This window comes from Sinocyclocheilus rhinocerous, unplaced genomic scaffold, assembly GCF_001515625.1.
Source record: "Sinocyclocheilus rhinocerous isolate Xijiao unplaced genomic scaffold, SAMN03320098_v1.1 scaffold480, whole genome shotgun sequence".
In the NCBI taxonomy this organism is placed as follows: Eukaryota; Metazoa; Chordata; class Actinopteri; order Cypriniformes; family Cyprinidae; genus Sinocyclocheilus; species Sinocyclocheilus rhinocerous.
This window is the reverse complement of record NW_015655401.1, coordinates 391,712-412,532: the sequence shown is the minus strand read 5'-3', so window position 1 is coordinate 412,532 and position 20,821 is coordinate 391,712. Positions and strand designations below refer to the sequence as shown.

Here is a 20,821-nt window from a genome sequence, read left to right as displayed (position 1 = left end):
TTGTGAAGGAATAAGAGCCTCATTTCTATCAATCTCCCAAAGACCACCAGAAGCAGGCTTGTGTTGTTCAATTGACTCAAGGTCTATTGATGGCATCGTGTCATCAGCAGAGTTTCCATTAAGCAATAAAATGGGATTTTCAAGGCCCTCTGTTGGATTAAGTTCTTCTGCAGCATCACTTAGTTGGTTTTCTGTTGGTTTTATGGGTTCATGAGGTGTATTTTGAAAGGTGGGCTCAGTCAGAGGAAGAGATACTGAAACATTTTCTTGAATCAATGCAGTGTCATATTCTGTCCCTCCAGTTGTCTCTGGCTCCTTCTCACATGTAGTTTCTATTTTGATATCTGGTGTTTTCTTTATTTCTGACTCTGTTTCAGAGGATGAAAAGAGTCTGCCCAGTAAATTTCTAGGTTTTATATCGGATCTTTTGCTTTCCGTTTTTGTCTCACTTTTGTTCTCTTTCCTACTTGGACCAGATGTGAAGAGTTTGGAAAGAGGGCTTTTACCTTTAGACCAAGACCCTTTATTCCCTTTATCCATGGCCTTTTTGTCAGCAACCTTTGTGTTGCTTTTATTATCAGATTTTGGAGGCATATCCAACATGTTAGGGTCTTTAGATTCAACCTTAATAATATCTTGATTTTTGGCGGTTACAACCTTGGCATTACTCTCAATAACCACCTCTTTCTTCATCTCTGCAACCTGCTCCAAATCACATGATTCACTTCCTGGTTTGAATGTTTCTTTACCACATGCTGTGATTTCATTTACCTGCAGTTCATGAAGATTCAGGAGTGTTTCCATCTCACTCGTATTTGCCTCATCTGCCTTTGTTTTTTCATCCAAATTGCTTTGCAAAGACAAGACATTTTCCTTTTCATCCAAATTACTTTGCAAAGACAAGACATTTTCCTGTATTCCTATATTTGGAAGAAAAGTATCCTGCATTTGTCCGTCTAAAGCTTTGGGATGTTCAACAGAATCATGGCCATATGAATTGTGCATTGTGTCAATTAAACATTCCACAGGTGATTCCTCTATTTCTATTCCTGATTCAAAAGTTGTAATTTCTCTCTTTGCTGTCTTTACATTACCATTGACAACTGCATGTTCAACAAAAGCCTCAGTAGAGCTTTCAGCTCCTTCACTGGTGATCTCTGTGTTATCTTCCTTGTCTATATTTAAATCTGAATTAAACTGGACAGACTTTTTTATTTTCGTTGGGCTATCAACTTTCCCATCTTCAGCCAAACTGTGTTCTCTCACAGAATCTGGTCTCGAGGTCACAGAATTGAAGTCTTTGCTTGTCACTTCCCCATCTTTTGAAACTTTGCTTTGTGTTCCAGATCTATCTGCAGTCTTCTGTAATGTTTTTGAACCTCTTGAATGAGGTGTATAAACATCCCCTGAATGTAGTGTTTTAAACCCACCTTTTATTGTTAAGGGAGAGGCGTATGTGTTTGTCTTCTCATAAATCCGAGCTGACAGCTCAACTGATTTGTCCATTTCATCCAGCCCAGAATTAAACCTTTTCTGTTCAAGAGCATTTCTGGAGCTTCTCGCAGAAGAGTGGTTGTGATTTGACCAGTCTGTTGTACTTCTTGAGGCTGAGGAAGTATTTTGTGATACAGGGCTATGTCTGGTCCTCTTGTTTTCCGGTGGCCAGCTAATTCTAAGTTTGTTCCTGGTGTCAGGACTTTTGAATTGATCATCACTGTGTCTTTGCCGTCGAGATGATGGTCCTCCGGGGTCATCTACAATTGCATCAACACATATAGGCTCTGTTTTATGCGCTGAGCTTAGCTTGTTAGTAGGTTCAGGTTCCTCTGTTTTAGCAAGCCAGCGGTCTTTGTGTTGTCTGTGGCCAAAACCCTCATCATAGTTGCCCTTTTTCTTAAATAACTGATGGTAATGTGATGGGCAATAGAACTCTCCATAAAGAGCAGAGTAATTGTGAATGCTGTAATGAATAATAGTACACCAGTGAAGATTCAAAGTTAAAGTATATACTGTGAAATAAAATTCCCAGGGAATCAAGTGTTATCATATTTGATTTGTGATTGGATGAACTCAATTAAAAATGCAATGTGAATTTGATTATATAGATTGTATTTGATCAGATATATTATGAATCACAGGTTTGCACCAGGATTACACTAAAAACTTTTAACTGATTTGCCTTCTAATGTCTAGGAAATTGATTTCAGAATTTCACAATGGACGATTGGGATCTCTCTCTCACCTCAGCTTTTTATTACAGTGTTTGCAGCAGAAACAGTTACTATGTAGGATTAGTTTGTCTGCCACCATTTTCTCCATTGGGTAAACAGGCATCAGGCACGCAGAGCACATCTCTTTAGCAGGTGACAGGAACTATGACAACAATATAGACATACATGGAATATGAGTTTATGTATGATATACAGAGCATGAAGATCCTCCTATGGAAAAAAATTCAAAATTGTTATAGCATGCTGTTTTAGAGAAACAATATAATAATAATTTAAAGTTTTGTCTTCCTGGTAATAAAATAATTATAACAAATACTGCTTTGTAAGTATAGATAATTTTAATATACAGCATTTGAAACAAATATTTAAGATGAACACTTTTAGTAACACTTAATTGCAACAGTACAAAAACCCTTGCTCTTAAAGCATCACAATAAAACTGTTTATTGTACACACATATAAAATGAGGACCAATACAACTAACATACATGTATTTTAAATAGAAATATGGAACTAAAAATCTACCAAAAATGCTACAAAACGAAATGGGGAGCCAGGTTAATGTTATTCTGTGTTGGGATGACCGAAAGTAACAAACACTTTTCTGTCTTTGTTTTTAGACAGAGAATTTGAGGAGAAGGTCTGGCTGTCTGGACCTTTGCAAAACAGGTGAAGCCATTTCTTTATATCTCCCTGGATTTGTAATTACATCATATGAGGCAGATAATCCACTCTCGGACTGCCTGGTAACAAATGTAGATCTTTTGGAAGAGAGGTAAGTATTCCCAAAGCAGTCTATCTCTTCATATTTCTCACTGACAGTTTTAGTGCCAATGATTCCACTTGCAACCTCAGGAACTCGCTGTACTTCAAGAACGCTGACTTTCCTTCTAGCACTTGGAGGACTACAAACATGGCTGGCTGAGCTTTTCTCAGGGGAGGATGGTTTGAAGGTGCTACCTGCATTAGGTTGGTCATTTGCTTTTGGTTTGTTTGAGTGAGGTTGTAGGGATGTGGGTGACTGCACAGGTTTTCTTGCAGCAGAATGAATGGAAATAAATGAAGGCGAGCAGGGGGCGTTTGAGCATGGTTTGCCCACTTGAACTTGATGTGCATGTGTTACCTCTTTGGGCAGACACCTGTTATCAGTGCCCTGTACCTGTTTAGATTGCACAGGTTTTGCTTTGCTGGACACAATGCTAATTTTCCTAATGTTTTTATTATTTGGCGAGACATTGTCAGCATTTAAGGATTCACTAAACAGACCTGACAACCCTGCAATGTCTGCCTCAGACTTTAAATTTGAGACAGAGTACAGAGCTTTTTTTATCGCCTCCTCTATTTCCGAGAGTTTAGCTAATGTCTGTTCTTTCAAATTGATGATGTCCATGTTTGGTTTCTCTAGGTCCTCAAATGCAGACTCAACAGAGGATATGCTCTCTACATCATCTCTTAAGCCCTCTGTCCCTGTGCCAGCTCTTGGACAATGTCTGTGTTTCATATTTTTTATTGGTTTGCTAATCCAAACAGGCACATTCTCAAACAAAGTCTTTAGAGATTTAACATCCACCTCACAAGTTTCCCCCTCTATTTCTTGAACTTTTGACAAAATGATCTTCAGCTCTTCACGTCTCATAAGGTTTTCGAAGATTTCCATGGCTGCTTTTACATTGCCCCTCATGATCTCATCTTTGTGGACGGAGAGTCTCTGGCGGCGCTCATCTTCTGTCTCTCTCCTTGCTTTCTTTTCTCTCAAAACAACTTTGTTCTCAGAATCACTGTGCTCTTCAATAGTTTGATTGTACTTTGAAGGAACTTCACGTATTTCAGGTGTTGAAGGGGTGTCTCTGCTGGCGGAGTGTAACTCAGGTTTATTTGTGTTCTCTTTGGAAGTTTTAACTTGTTCCTGGATGGTTTCTTTTTGCACAACTTTAATTTTCTTTGGGAAAATTGAGGTTGTGTCCGTAGTTGTTTTCTTTTCCCCAAAATTCTGAAGTGCAACTTTAAACCCCTTGTTTAATTCGTCATTGTCCTTTGAATAACTCTGCACACACATCCTGATCTCTTCTGCAGCATTTATCCTCTGAATCACATTTTTCTCCGTTCCTATTCTATTACAAGCAAAGGAACCATCATCAAGAGGGTCTGTTTTACTGACTGATGGAGTATGTTGCATGTGGGAATTTTGAACCCATTGCTCAGTGTACTGCATCTTTTGAAAATCCATAGGATCACTGAAGTTTGTCCTTTGAACTGGTTCATGAATGTTGCATGTTTCCTTTTTTTGCAAAAAAGTTTTGCTGGCAGCAACTTTGGGTGGGATTTCTGGAGTCTGTTGCTTATTATTATGCCCAGGTGAGCTTGGACAAACATGTGGGTTTTCTGCAATATGCTTGGAGCTGGTGGTGATGTGCAATGGCTTTGGTGGAATAACTGGCTTCTGATCTTTAACCTGATTACCAGTTTTTGGTGGGATGGGTGGTGGATGTTCGCCTTTTCCTGCAAAAGTGTTAGAGGGCTTTGAATAGTCCATGCTGGAGCTAACAGATTCTGAATTCAGTGCCGAGATGGTCAGATGCTCACTTCCGGTCACTGAAACCGAAGAAGACAATTGAGTGTCAGATGAAGGCAAATAAACAAAACTCTGCTTGCATTCTACAGTCCCTGAGTCATTTGTCATTCTGCTTTGAGTGTAAAACTGTCCAGATTGTCTAAATAACATTGCTGCCTTGAAATCTTCTTTAGAAATATTAATGCTAGACTTCTCAAGAGACTGGAGTGTCTCTTTCAAATTTCCTCTAACAATTTCCTCTCTGACTACACTTCTCTGCTCTGTTGCAGCACTTCGTAATGACTGAACAGCAGCCTTCACATCACCTTTAACAATATTTGACTCTAACTCTAAAACCTGAGGACTGCTATCTGTCGCTCTTAAGTAATTTTCTGTACTAACATGTATTATATTTTCTCTCTCTCCCACTTCATTCTGACAACAAACTCTTTCGTTGGATCCCTGGACCTTTTCTATGTCACTAACCTTTCGAAATGTTGTAGTAATCCGCTGGTTACTTAAGGAGGATGTCGTATACTGCTCCACTGTTGTGTTGCTTTGGCACTGAGATGATTCATTTAGATTATATAGCTTTCCAGGAGTGACAGGTTCTCGTTCTACTCTCATGTTTTGGTTCTTTGCCCTCTCCAGGGATCTTTTGGCAGCCTTAACATCCCCTGAAATGATTTCCTCCTTAATTAATGTCCTTTCAATTTCTTCTGAGCACATTTCTTCTGCTTCGACATTCAGATCGTAAATAGTGCCTGGTTTGATGACCTCACGTTCCACATGCTTGCTTTGTTGTTTTGCCCGCTCCAAGGATTCAAGGGTCGCTTTAATGTCCGCAGAAACAATTTCCTCCTTCTGGACCATGACGGGTTGTTTGACTGCCTCATCAAGTTGCTGCTTGGCCGACAAAATATCACCTTTGAAAATCTCCTCCTTTGGCATGCAGTTTCCAATGCCCAGGCCTGTGCAGACCTCTGAGAAAACCTTTTTGACATTCTTCACGTCTCCTGGTACAACATCCAAGACTGTTCTTTCAACTTGCTCCCTTTGTTGATTTAGGTGTCGCTTTGCTTCCTTTACATCACCTTGAATAATTTCAATTTTATCTCTACAAGAGGCTGACAGTTCCTCCTCAGAAAGTTCTTGCTGTAGAATCTTAAGGTCACCCTTTTCAATACAGCTTCGATACAAATCAACATTCCCCCTTTCGTTTTGTTCCAGTATGCAAGACGGTTTGGTCTGTTGGTTGTGGACAGTGGCAAGGAGGTTGCCAATGGTGGATTTGACATCTCCTCGTGCAATTTCTTGTGACTCAGTCATGCTGATTTGACATTGGAGGGAATACACTGTCATCTCTGGCTGCCCACCTTCAGATTCTTGCATCACCAAGCCTGTCTTTATAGTTTTTTGTTGGACGAGTAAGTTCTCAATAATTTTAACTGCTTCTTGGGTCTTACACTCTGCCTCAGGGTTGTCTGTGTATCCAGGCTGTTGAAATGGGATTTCAAGCACTGTGCTGTGCATTTTGCCTTGTTCATCCTCTTTAAGTAGAACAACTTTAGGTTTCAGGTTTGGTTTGAACAGTAACTGCAGCATTATGTTCCTGATGTTTCCTTCAACAACTTCCTCCTTTTGAACTTTAGGCCCCTCGCTTTTCACAGTCTGATATTTTGCCATGTTTACATACTTATAATCATTTGCCTGGATGATGATTCCACTTGAATGAATGAATGAATAATGACAAAGGCGGTAGAGTATGTCTGTTACACTCTCTACAGTGATTTTGTCCAGCGGTGTGGTCTCGAATAACCAGGTTGTGCTTTTGACATCTGCCTTGGGGATTTCTTCCTGTGATGAGGCAAGCTCTTTGGTAGATTCATCATTCTTTATTTTATCTAAGGGCTGTGATTCGAATAACCAAGTACAGCGTTTTACATCTCCCTTTGTGTTATCCTCTCGATGTACAGTTGTCAAGGTGTTCTTCTCATCTGGCTCACCTTTTAGAGTATCAATAGGTTGATTCTCAAACAGCCAGGTTGAGGTACGTACATCACCTTGTTGAATGTCTGTAACACTCACCATTCGCACAAACTTCTTTTGGCCCGCTTGCTCAGTCTCAAAGAGTTGCTTGCTTTGTTGCAAACTTTTCCCATTGCCTATATCTTCAACAACCCTCACAGATGGCCCTTCACGAGGTGTGAAGGAGTCAAAGGGCTGAGTCTCAAACTTCCAACGTGCTGATTTCACATCTCCCTTGCACACATCCTCTTGTGTAACTGCACGGATGACGTAGATTTCTTTGTCTGCTTGAATAGTGTCCAGTGGCTTGGTTTCAAACATCCACCTTGCACCCCTGACATCTCCTCTCATCACTTCCTCTTTCTTTACAGTGGTAACTTCATGAAACTGTCCATCCTGGTCTCTTATTGCATATAATGGCTGGGATTCAAAAAGCATAGTGCTGGACTTCACATTACCACTACTGCTTATGGGCTTCTCAACACTCATTGACTGGTGTTCAAGTAGTTTGTCTTTATCCTGAATTTTGTCCAGAGAGAAAGTTTCGAAAATAAACTTCTTGCTTCCAACATCACCACCCTCAACATCACTGACACTGCGAGTTATTCTGTCCTCCTTCTCATTAATGTCGCTGATAGGCTGATTCTCGAACAGCCAAGTGAATTTGTGGACTGATCCAGACTGAATTTCATTTTTCTGCTCCTTAGAGTCTTTGACACATTCACTTCCTATTTCATGAAGTGACTTGGATTCAAAGATTTCCTTGACACGTGAGACATCTCCAGACTGCATATCCACCTGACTGACATATCTTACATTTTGTCCAGAATCTGTTTGCTTTGTTATTCTGTCCAAAGTTTCTGTTTCAAACAGGTGTTTCACCGTCTTCACATTCATATCACTTTTTATGTCTTCCTGCACAGTACTGCTCAATTTCAAACTGAAGTCCTCCTTGTCTTTAATGTTATCCAGCGGCTGTTTTTCAAAAAACCAAGTGTGTGACTTCACATCAGCTTTTGGCACTGGTTCTACATCCTGGTTCCTTTCTGATTTCTCATACAAAATGTCCATTGGTTGTGTCTCAAACAGCCATTTGCACGTCTTCACGTTACCCTTTTGAAATTCTTCCTGTATTACTGTTGAACCGGCTTCTTTCTGATCCTTTGTATTGATGCAATCCAAAGGTTGTGTTTCAAACATCCATTTAGCTGTCCTCACGTCACTTGCCATGTCCTCTTGCCTTGTAATGCCCTTGATGAGCTCTACTTTTCCACTACCTTCTTCAAATTGGTCTAAGGGTCTCGTCTCAAACATCCATTTGTAATTCTGTACGTTCCCTTTGATGCATTCTTCTCTATTAACAGTTGTAACTTTGTGGAAATTTCCAGCACAGTCTTTAATTGCATACAACGGTGTGGTTTCAAAGAGTGAACGGTTGCTTTTGACATCCCCAGCTGTAATATCGTCGATATGACTTTGTGCTTTCTCAGAGATGTTACTAAGAGGTAAAGTTTCAAAAAGGTTCTTGAAAGTCTTCACATCTCCTTTCTCAACATCTTGAACTTTGTTTCCACTATCACTTGTTGTTTTACCAACACTGAATTTCTCAAACTGCAGCCTTTTGTCTTTAACTTCGCCCTTTTCATCACTTGGCACCACAACTATCTTGAGCTGTCCCACCTCATAGCTGTCTTTCAGAGTGTCCATGGGCTGAGTTTCAAAAAGCCATAGTGTGGATCCTACATTTCCTCCAATAATTGCCTCCTCCTTTGAAATTTCACCCACGGACTCTCCTTTAAGAGATGACAGAGGTTGGTTTTCAAATAGCTTTAGTTTGTTATGAACATCTGCTTCCCCAGAGATGTCCTCCACTGTTCCTTTGAACTTTTGTTCTTCCACAGCACCTTCATGAATTGCATCAAGCGGTTGGGTCTCAAACATCCATTTTTTCTTCTCAACACCACCTTTTTGGGCTTCCTCAAGTGAGATCCCGCGAATAATCTGCACACCAGCTCCTTTATTAATATCGTTCAAGGGTTGAGTTTCAAAAAGCCAACGTGCTGTTTTAAAGCCACTGCTCTGGATTTCTTCTCTACAGATTGATTTGATTTCATGGATTTTGCCACTGCTATCCCTAATCGCACAACTGGGATCTGCTTGAAAGAGTTTGACTGTTTTCTTCACGTCTCCTTTGTTCTCCTGGAGTTCTGATTTGAGTGTTAGGAAATGTTGGTCTTCAGCTGAGCAGCAGCAGCCTAAAGCGTCCAGTGGTTTGGATTCAAACAGGAGACGTGTACCTCTCACATCTCCCTTCTGAACGGGTTCCTTCAGTACGACCTCCACGATTTCCTCATTCTCCATCTTTGATTGACTGATTGAATCTAGAGGCTGTGTCTCAAACAACCACGTGGCCGTGCGAACATCTCCTTTGACTACACCTGGCCTCTCTCCCGCTGTTGTGTGTTGACTATCAAACACTGAATGCTCAAACAAAGAGGATTTGCCCCTCACATCCACACCTTGAAGATTTTCCTCATTGAGAAGCTTTTTAGTTTCATGTGGGTCTCCAATGTTGTCAAGAGTCCAGTTCTCAAATATCCAGCGCATGGACTGGACTTCTCCCTGATATGCTGTGTCTACTGCTTGGGGATTAATTGCACCTATCAATTCATCATCTACAACATCATCAAGATTCATCTTCAGTTCAGGATGAATGTGTTTAAAAAGACGCTTCAGTTCACTTTTTTGCCGTTGTTGGTAGAACTCTGAGAAGGTTTCTTTTGGAGGTGGTACGGGCAGGAAGTTCTGGCTTTGAGACTTTTGAAGTGATTCCAGAACCTGAGGTCTTGGTAGAGGAGGTGGAGGAGGAGGAGGAGGAAAATAATCATCTCCACTGGATGCATCTGTCACTTTTATCTGTTTGGCTACTTCTGCCATCTTGGATGCAAAGAAGAAGTATGAAGGTTCAAGTTACTCTCCACAATGCAATGAATTATGGTAAACACATAGCATAATGGTAAACTTAATTAAAACACAGTTAATATAAAAATTTTAGTATTATTAAGCTTAAAAGCCATACTTTACCTTTTGCTGAGTTTAGCTGGGAATAGCTGATTTAGTTTACTGCACACATATTCATGTGAGGTTTGACTTCATTCATGATGGTTTTCAGCCTTGTTAGTAGAAAATTCATGCTCCACAACAAACAGAGTTTAATTTCCAAACATTTTTGAGAGAAAAAAAAAGAATAGGAACAAGAATATTTCTAGAATTTGATTCATTGCGACTAAACTGCAACTAAATGCAGGAATACCATAAAATTTATTGGGATTTTTATGTTGATCTAAATATTAATATTTTGCAAAAACACAACAAACTGTCTAAAAATTGTTTCATGTTGTGCCTTTTAGATACGTGTGGCTTTTTACCTATTAAGAAGTCCATTTTACTTTCATTGTATCCATTAACAAAGCTACATTTTTACAACATCACTGTTATGATGGCTGTGATTTTAATTTAATTATAATAATACCATATCGTGCTTGTGTGGAAATATTGTAATAAAGCATTGCTAAATGAGTTCTTGTTCCTTTTTTTTTTTTTTGATATACTATATCAACTCTGCTCAGAGTACATATTGTCCCAATCTACAGAGTGTTAAAGTAACACTGAAGCCAAGTTAAAGTTAATGGGATAATTAAGCAATTAATTATTTGATGAGTGAGCATTAGTAAAGAAAACCCGCTGTTAACAATGTTGAAGATGAACAACTACTGCTCAAGCTTTTAGACATGAAAAGGTATCACATAATCCTCAACAGTGGTAACTCTGCTTCAGTGTTACTTTAACACTGTAGATTGGGACAATATGTACTCTGAGCAGAGTTGATTTAACTCTGGGGATTTTGCTGTGTAGAGTCTTTGTAATTTGCATTATATTTGTTTCTAAATTAGTCACACAGCACCTCTTAGCATTAGTCATTAGTCACACAGCAGGCTCACATAATGATCCTGACTTAGAAAGTCAAGCAGAACTGTTGTTCATACCTTGCTTTGTTTTTTCTTCTTCCCACTTGAGATCAAGTGCTCCTGGAACACACTACCCTGAGAAAGAAGCATGATTAATTATTCCTGCTCATTTTTCATAGAAAACACCCAAGACTTCATTTGCATAAAGCTGTTTTAACAACACATCACTCATTCAGTAACTAAGGAAAATACTAGCCAACAAGAGACTTGTACTGTAAAATGAGCATGTACAAGACTTCACAGCATTGCGTGTGATCCAGTCTGAGCACTTGACCTCATAGATGCCTGTGTGTTGTGAGTGATGACAGATGCAGTGAGCACTCACTTGCTGTTCGATATATCCTGAGGAGTCTGTCTTTGAGAGGTAAAGGGCAGATCTGTCTTTCACGCTCGGGATAGGAGAGAATGTGTACTTAGGCTTGTGCTCTTGATAGGAGGCAGATTCTCTGTCTTTCTTGAAATGTTTCTTATCTAATTCACAGGTAAAAAATATTGTTACAAAACTACAATCAGAATTGATTTATAAACTAAAAATAGTGACTCATGTATTGCATATGCAACTTGTTGGAGCCATCTAAATAATTCAATATATATCATTAATTGTTAGTTTATCGATTATGACCCATTTTTCATTGTTTTATTTGACTTTTGTTTTTGGAATAAGAATTTATGGCTTTTGATAGTAGATGACGTTTGTTTTGGTATCACCTGGTGAATGGAATTTTTGGAAAAATTCTCTTCTTTATTTGATCACAATTTAATTATTCATTAACTTGCATTATCTATTAAAGATTACAAAATAAAAAATAAACAATAAAAAATAAAAACGCAGACATACAGCTGTTTGTGAAGTCTGTATGCAGTGTAAATGTGACAGAAACTACCTGAAGCAGAAATAGTATCTGTGGCATGCTATCTAAACAGATTTTGTAATAATTTTGTGTTTAATAAATTAAAATCAAACCCAAGGCTCTTAAACCACTTTTATGTTGGATAATAATAGAAATAAGACAAGTGTCACCTGACCCAGTTCCTTGGCCATTTAGCGGCTCTGATAGTGTGTATATATAGACTGGCACTAGTGTTAGCATGCTTTTATCTGTGGGCTATTATTATACTTCAAGGACATATGGAAACTATTTTGCTCCACACATACTAAACGAACATGTAATTACAAAATATTTGGCATAGATACATTTTTAAAAATTACATTTGCTACAGTCAGTTGTCTGGTTACCTCTCAGATGTGCTATAACAATTGGATTGTATTTCTTAGCATGACCTCCAACTAAGCAAATACAGTGGCCTATACATTCCATTGTAAATCGTCAAAAAGAAACAACAGTGGTGTCAGCCGAATCCTGACCCTTTTTAAGCTTTCACATTCTCAGAGGACAAAACACTCTGTGACAAAGCATTCCTGATTCATACTTCTGATCTTAGCGTTTTTTACTATGGGAATTGTGAATTTTTTGTTAGCATCACTGAAGCATTTTTACAGATTTTTTTTGGGATCGGCATCTAAAAACAATACTATATATCAAGAGAGTAAATTATCAGATGTTATGGATTCAGAATGGTAAAATAGATATTATAATGATAGAAATCAGTTATTTAGCTGACACCAGAAGTTTGTTAATTAGTTCTTATCAGACAATCAACCACACTTTTTTGTATCTTCTGTATTAGTGTGCTTGATGTGACCTGAGAAAAAATCTTATTGAAGTTTCTGAATGCAGAATTACAGTAGACCACTTATAATTATTGATGATGGGTGATGTAATTATGGTTTGGAGCAGCAAAAGATCACACCAAATTATTGTAAAGCTGTTGTAAGCTTGATCAAAACAAAAGCTTTCCTTATGAAGCCAGGAGCACTAGAGGCAGCGTAGGTCTGTCAGCTGTAACTAATGACTATATTCAAGCATACCTCTGTTTTTCACACTGTAAGCTCTCATGGGACAAAAGGACAGGGCCCATCGCTGGCGCCACTCACGAGTCTGAGCTTAAAACGTTTGCATAGCTGGATGAGCACACAGAATAACAGGGCCATACAATACTGGGGTCTCGCTAGACGTTACTGTTTAACAAGCCTGAAAATTGTGCTCTCTGATTTGTTAAAAAAATGCATTTTGCCAAATTATTAAAACAACAAATGTTACATTTTAAGAAGCAGCGGCAGCAAAACATTTACCTAAGGATTTAAATGAAAATACTGTGTGTATAAGTTTACGTTTCACTTGATATTTGTGACACAGTCATGTGATAAAAGGGGTAGCTTGCATTTCCATTAAGCCTAATCTGACATAAAGGGTGTAATCAAGGAATTATAAAGTATAGTTTTGGACAAGATCAAAGGCTTCTTTTGAGTTAAAAAATTCATTTTTCCCCCAATGTCCAATTAATTAATTTAGAAGTGTGTCAAATGGTTTAAACATTTATTTACGTCTGTGATACAATTTATTAGATATCTTATAGATATTTCAAAGATGATCAAGTCAGATGAATGAAAGTTTCACAGAGACCAGCCCCCATTCACAGCTATTCAGGAGCAGGAATGGAGGGCACAGCTATTAGCCACCTAGAATGTGAGTGCTTTTGTGCTGCTGACAGCTGTCCAAATTATTGTGATATGCACTTGGTATTTATTCTCTTCAGCTGCCTTCCTTAGTTTCCTGTGAGCACTCAAAGGTCTTGTTAAAACCACAACTTAAAACCACGGCTTATAATAGGGCAGTATCCACAAAGGCATGTTTAGCTGACACTTCTGTCTGTCATGATTAGCCACTGCATATTCAACAAGACGATTTCAGGTGGTATTTACGCTTCCGTTCAAAAGTTTAGGGTCAGTAAGATTAAAAAAAACAAACAAAAAAAGAAATTAATATTTTTATTCAGCAAGAATGCATTATATTGAACAAACGTAAAGACGAAATAAATGCTGTTCTTATATGGACCTTCTGTTCATCAAAGAATCCTGATGTTTCTTGAGCAAATCAAGAATTAGAATGCATTAACTTGTATTTTAAATGGTAATAATATTTAACAATATTACTATTTTTACTGTATTTTTGGACAAATAGAGCCTTGGTAAGCATAAGAGACTTCTTTCAAAAATATGAAAAATTTGTACCGACCTGAAACTTTTGAACGTTAATGTGTGTATATATTTGTTACTTTAACATCCTTGTTGTTACAGCTCAGGTTAAATATGTAACTGCCCTCATTTTTTTTACTTTACTAATTTTAGGTAATTATCATTACATCAGAAGACATGTAGCTCAACATCAATGGATCATTCTAAATTTGCAGGCTGAATCATCGACAACATGACCATCATATTCCCAAATCAGCATTTAAATGACAATATTTGAATTTATGTCATATTTCATTTATTCAATATATAATACATTGTTTATATTGTAATATTCTCATTTCTACTATTCACAGCCTTCCTGTCCACACTGATTACTGTACTCACAGAGTGAATTGCTGGTTCCAGGTCTTACTGCCTTTAAAGCCTCGGTCTTGTATATTTGATGACTTGCGTGTCTCTGTGAGTGTTCGTCTGACTCTGATGCTGTCTGTAGCGGTAGTCCTGTCTCACTCTGTCCCTCCCTAATGGGTGACAGCTGATTTTTATCACTGCTCACTGCGGAGCAGGGATGAGGCCAGCCTGCTATTTTGGAAGCAGCATGGGCGGTATTCCACAAGCCTGAGTCAATCAGAGCTTCTGGAAATGACTGGGGTACAGGGAACCCCCTTGAGCATAATTCCCACAATTCCCACATATTAGCCTATTTGCTTCCTAATGCCATCAGATGTTTGAAAGGTACTGAAATGTAAATTAATTGAATGAATTTCAGTGGCTTTTTGGCTGATTGTTCAGAAAGAGTCTCATGTAACATCTCTATTTTTAACTGTTTACAAATCAAAATCCTAAAACTGAACACTGCTAATAGGAATGCCATGCCCAGTGATGTCTGATGGGGTTGACAGAGCTTGCTAATGCATCTCAAAATAATGAAGGCACTGATTAAAGCCATAAATGTACTTGTGAGTATTAATACTTACGAATTGTTGATTATTTATGATTATTATTGAATTGTATTCTGAGGATATAATGACACTGTTCTGTTGAAGTTACATAAGCTTTAATATAGTCTCTGTGTGTTGTGGGAAATATTGTGGATAAGACTATACACAGAACTTGAAGTGTATTTTGTATAAAGTGGTCCTGAAAATAGTTTGGACACTTAACCCACTTAAACTTCATTTTTAAAAGGTGATTACAGTGACTGTATTAAGTCAGTTCACACAGTTCATCACATTACATTTGACAATATCTAAATATGCTCTTTAATAAAGTTTTTTCTATTGTTGCAAAATGCCTGTTGCTTATGCTATTTTCTTTAAAATAAATATACAGTATATTAATTATAATTAAAATATTCAGACAGATTTTTAAAAAATTCTTAAACAATTAAACATCTATATTTATATTTGTGAATATTTATTAAATAGATATTACTATTTTTTGTATAAAAATATATTTTTGGGGGCATCTAATACAAATGACATTCTTATATTGTTAAAGGAATAGTTCACCAAAAAATTCTGTCATCATTTCCTCAACCTCATATTGTTCCAAACCTGTATGAGTTTCTTTCTTCTGTTGAACACAAAACAAGATCTTTTGAAGAATGTTCGTAACCAAACAGTTGACGGTAGCCATTGACTTTCTACAGTATTTTTTTCCCCATAGTATGGAAGTCAATGCCTACCATCAACTATTTGGTTACCAACACTCCTCAAAATATCTTCCTTAGTGTTCAGCAGAAGAAAGAAACTCATACAGATTTGGAACAATTTGAGGATGAGTGAATGATGACAATTTTCATTTTTTGGTGAACTGTTCATTTAAAAGTGGTTTAACTATCTAAAATACTTTTTTTAGCAACTTTATAACATAAAACACCATTGTAGGCACAGAAGTTTTGTTTCAAGTAAAGGCACTGAAGGGTCTCTTAAAACCCCATTCAAATAACTATAATCCAAAGACACTGAATCAGCCCAGTCCAAAGTGTTACTCAAGAGTGATGAATGTAATGTCAGTGGATGGGGTCTGTATGCAGTATTTTATGTCTCCTGAATGCATTGTGCACATACTTGCATGTCCTCACATTCAGTTCTGCTCTCAGCCCTCATTGAAAACTTGTGAAATAGGACTCACTATTTGCTGACAGGATTTTGTGTATGTGACGGTAAATCGAAACTATTCTGTTAGGATTATCTGAGGAATATTTTTAACACAGACACAGCCGGCAGATTCCTTCTCTACAGGAACTTCAGATGGCCCCGCATGCTTGTGTAGGAAGACTTTAGATGCCAAGGTTTTTTCTCACTCAGGCCAGAAAGTTAACATGACCTTTGACCTCATAGTTACTGACTAACATCACAGCTGAGTTAAGAAGAAAGAAATAACTGGTAAATATGCTCACTCATTTACACTAGTTGTACAAATAATTAGATGTTTTTATAATGCGTTAAGCAACTTACCGTTCAGTCCAGTGGAGGATCGGGTGACATATTCAGGAACCCCACTGACTGTCCTCCTTCTCATTGTCTGATTGAAGGTTTTTTCCTTCTATCAAGGTCATAAAAATAGATTTTTAAGATATAATATAATATAATATTAAAATTATAAAAATATTATAATTATATTAATATTGATTTATATGAATATTTACTATAATAAAAATAGTATTAATAATATTATGGTAGAATTAATAATTGTTTTATCCTATTTTAGATAGGTTTTAGGTTAACATTAAGATCAAATAAAAGTAATATTATTATTAATGTATTGTTGATTTCTTGATTTTACCTTTTTTTTTATGAAAAATGTGTGAATTCATATTGAACTGACTCCAAACCCTGTTTGACTTAATTTTCATATCATATTTGTTTTATTTATATATAACTGAGCATTTTCTTGCTCATCTCAGGTTTTTAGGATATAATATAAAAAATATTAATGATTTATGATAATAACATAATTTTACAATGTGTCAGCTCCTATTGAATGGACTCTGAAACAGTGTTATTTTAGTATTACTTATATATTTTAATCAATATTTTGAATTAGCATTTATTTTTATTTATTCAATTTTGATCTTTTTAAATATTAATATTTATGTTTAATGTGCTTTTATTTATTTATTTATTTTTTTATTTTTTTAGTTCAGTTTTACTTTTTATTTCCAGTTAATTTTAGTGCTTCAACTGAAATATTCCTAATTTTCTTTTAGTTTAAATTTACATCTAATATTTACTTTTTAAAATTTTATTTCAGTTTTATATCAATTACCAAAAAAGTTTTTAATAGATTTAGTTTTAGGTATAGTTAATGATAATAACCCTGGGCTGAACACATCATTTAGTGATTAAAGCATACATGCTCCTTTCCTGAGTCATGACTGTCCATGTTGCACAAACACAAATAAAACATGACGTGACTGTTACACTCACCTGATGAGCCTTGTCATTTTTGGCATTGGTGGCAGTAGTAGCACCAGAATAGACTTTCTCCCACCCTGTCGGTGCCTCCCTCCACTGTGAGGTAATGTGACTCACTGGGCTGCTTTTGGCCTGCGGTGTGACGTTGAGCCTAGGGCTGCTGGCATACTTCTTTGACTCAAACAGGACCCTCCGAGTGTTAGGGCCCACCGGGTCTGGCTGGGGCAGCATGTCCATTGAAATACTTCTAGACAAAGTGTTACTTGTCCCACTGAGGGACTCATATCTCCTCCAGAGATTTTCAACTTTACTCTGTTCATGGTTTGATCTTCTCAGGCCAGATGACTGTGGGATGCAGAGATCTATGTAAGCCACAATTCATGAACAGTATTGCTATTCCACTTAATATTCAATCAATCAGAGTGATTATACCTTAGACCAGGCCTCTTCCCTGTCGACATCTGTGAGCTCCACACAGCTTTCATACCTAGCAAAAACAGTTAGGTTTAGGCCATAAACTTTAGGCCATAAAAGTCGGTATAGGTGGAATATGGTGCATGGAATATGATAGTTAGCATATTTACCTTTCAACAAGTTGAGAAACAGGTGTCCTTCTGTCCCAAAACAACACCTCTGATGTAGACCGTGAACTATGACCTCCAGAGAGGCTCTTAAGGGACTGACTTCTTCTCAAGGTAAAGCTCATCTTAGTAGAGAAAACACATCAGTAAGTAAATCAAACTACTTAAAATTTTAATTAATAAATTTTAATTTCTGAAAAATTTAAGGGGGTCTGAATACTTTCCGTACCCACTGTATATATATATATATATATATGATTATTTTTATTGTTATATTTATCTGTCACAACTGTTTGAATTAAATAATGAAGTAACTGAATAATCATTGAAACAATGAGGTTTGATATTATAATTTGCTTTGTGCTGTGACCGCATTACCACCTCGGGTGTGCTTTATATATCTAATAATTCAGTGGCCTGATAATTATTCCATACATATAAATTATGTTTTTGTTGAACTGCCTTATATCAATTTTTAAAGGCACAGCATAGGTTAAAGGATCAAATTATTATTATTTTTACATTTATTTGTGGTAGATAAATATAACAATAAAACCAAAACAAATGGAAAAATATTTACAAAATATATTACAAATCTTGAAAATAATTGTTAATCCAGTCTAACACAGCACCAATAAAAGAGTGTGTAAATGACTTTGGTCACATGATCCACCTGCTTGTCAGCCCTTCTCTCATCTGACTCAAGTTAATGTTTATCATTCATATGCTTTGTTACATTACACATTGAACGCTTTGCTGTATTGTGCAGTTTTAACATAATATGCAAAAATTGCAAAAAAAATGGAGATCTTGCAAAAAATGGAAATAATCATGCACACAGGAACAAAATGAAAGTGAACAGATGAAATATCAGAGAATATCAGTAAGAATCAATACACAAAAACTACACAGCTACTGCAGTTCATTTAGTATGACTAAATGTTCATTAGCCTAAATTTGAGTAATTTGCCTATGTATGAGCTTAAGTATGACTTTAACTACCCAAAAAACATACTGACAAAATATCACATCAATTCATCTTGAATTAGAGAGTTACCTTAAGCGATCAGTCTTGCGCTCCTCATTTCCTTCTGTTACGCTGAGCAGTGTGAACTAGAGCATCACTCACTAGACACTCCTGTCACACAGGCCAAAGTCCCTCATTTACAGCCTGACCTCAGGTGTCCGGAAAACTGTGTGATCACTTATTTCTCACCCAAACCAACTAGAGGGTTAAATGAAGTGTAAAATGGGTCTTTAAATAATGCATTTACAGTATTGTTAATTGTGTTTACAATTCAGTCGAGCATTTAAGAAAAATGGTTATATGATGACTACTTCCTCCCATGTCAGCACACTGATATTCGAATTTAAACTAATTTTCTCATCAACAAGAGGGTTTCAAGTTATGGTCGTCTGCTAGCTGTTAGTCTAGACTCTAGACAAAACACTTGAGGAATGTAAGGTTAGCATGCACTTACTGAGGTCATGTATACTCTGGACATCATCTTGCTATTCATAGAGCTGAATGAATGAATGAATGCCAAACATTGTTCAGCACCTTCCATGTTAGCGCTGAAGAGTGATCTGTACGGTGGCTGAGAAGTGCAAAGCAAATCACAATTCTGAAAACAAAATAACAAATTACAAACGCAAATGCAAGTCTAAAAAACTGTGGGGGGTAGAATGAGATTCACTTGTGTGCTGAAAAAAGCATATATTGACACAGTTTGAATATAGTGGAGAAAAATAATCAATTTGTGACAGATGGTTATGAAATATATGAACGAATATATAAAAGGAAAATTATTGCAATGATGATGATTTTTTTTTTTACAAGAGAACGTAAAAACATTTGTGCATTTCATATTTTTATGGACAACACTGGTTATTATTTCAAAATAAAACACATGTAATTACATCAAACAATATGAATTGCATACTATTGATGCTAAATATCTGCTTATTACGCTAAATAAATCACAATTATATAATAAAATATACAGATCACTGCTATAATCACAAATTAAACCATGTATTGTTGAGTACAATTTATTTTGTGATAATAGCCAGTTGATTGTACATTATCCAGCTTATTACATGGCTACTCGCCCAATAAATAAATAAATAAATACATGGACGTGAAATATTGATTTTAGTTTAAATTATTTTATAATCTTACCAGCACATTATCTTAAAGCTTCTGCAAATAAATAAATAGTTCAATAATGTACAAACGAATCGGCCTGGCAACAAGAAGAACACTGCAAAAATATTACAGTGGTGATAATGTTGTGGTTATTTTTTACTACAATTGCTTACTGAGGTGCACCAGCTGTGTTTGTGTAAAACGAGAGAGTTAGTCCACGGAGTGATATGACAGACATGAAAGTAACTCCGGTTTCATGAGCAGACTGATGTAGAGTGTTGCCATGGACGATGGTGAATATTAGGCAATATCAGACCACTGGATGGTGCAATTGACCAATCAGAACTGAGTACTCCAGAGAGCTATATTACACAAATGAATATAAATATTAAATACCGTTTGCTCTGAATGAATATTTCATTGGATGAAGAAATCATCAAATTCTGTTTTTGTCCAGTATATTATTCCCAGCTGTACAGTTTGTGAGCTAATAACATATTCCCCCTCTCCATTCTACCACTTTCACTCTGCATACAGAGTTGATGGTCCATGCTTTGAATTGATTTGCTTATGTTGTGCAATGTCTGTGGAATGCACTAAAAATAAGTTGTGCAGAAACACAACTTAGCCTACATCACATTCTCCACTTGTGGTCACTCTCAGTATTTTCTGGTAATTCTCAGAATAGTTAATAATAACCACAATTTATTTTATACAAAACACTGAACCCTTTA

The 20,821-nt window shown here is 36.7% G+C and overlaps 1 protein-coding gene across 2 annotated transcripts; it reads right to left on the bottom strand.

Moving 5' to 3' along the window:
- Nucleotides 1–2,183: 2,183 nt before the first annotated feature.
- On the bottom strand, nucleotides 2,184–14,518 carry LOC107718087 (xin actin-binding repeat-containing protein 1-like). Of its 2 annotated transcripts, XM_016525034.1 has the most exons (4): nucleotides 14,320–14,518; nucleotides 11,164–11,309; nucleotides 10,857–10,913; nucleotides 2,184–9,747 (listed from the first exon to the last, which is right to left on the bottom strand). In XM_016525034.1, exon 4 carries the CDS (start codon nucleotides 9,745–9,747, stop codon nucleotides 2,848–2,850), a length of 6,900 nt encoding a protein of 2,299 aa, XP_016380520.1. In that variant the 5' UTR covers nucleotides 10,857–10,913; nucleotides 11,164–11,309; nucleotides 14,320–14,518; the 3' UTR covers nucleotides 2,184–2,847. The 2 variants fall into 2 exon arrangements, with proteins under 2 accessions (XP_016380520.1, XP_016380521.1); XM_016525035.1 differs by lacking the exons at nucleotides 10,857–10,913; nucleotides 11,164–11,309; nucleotides 14,320–14,518 and adding an exon at nucleotides 9,895–10,082.
- Nucleotides 14,519–20,821: the final 6,303 nt, after the last annotated feature.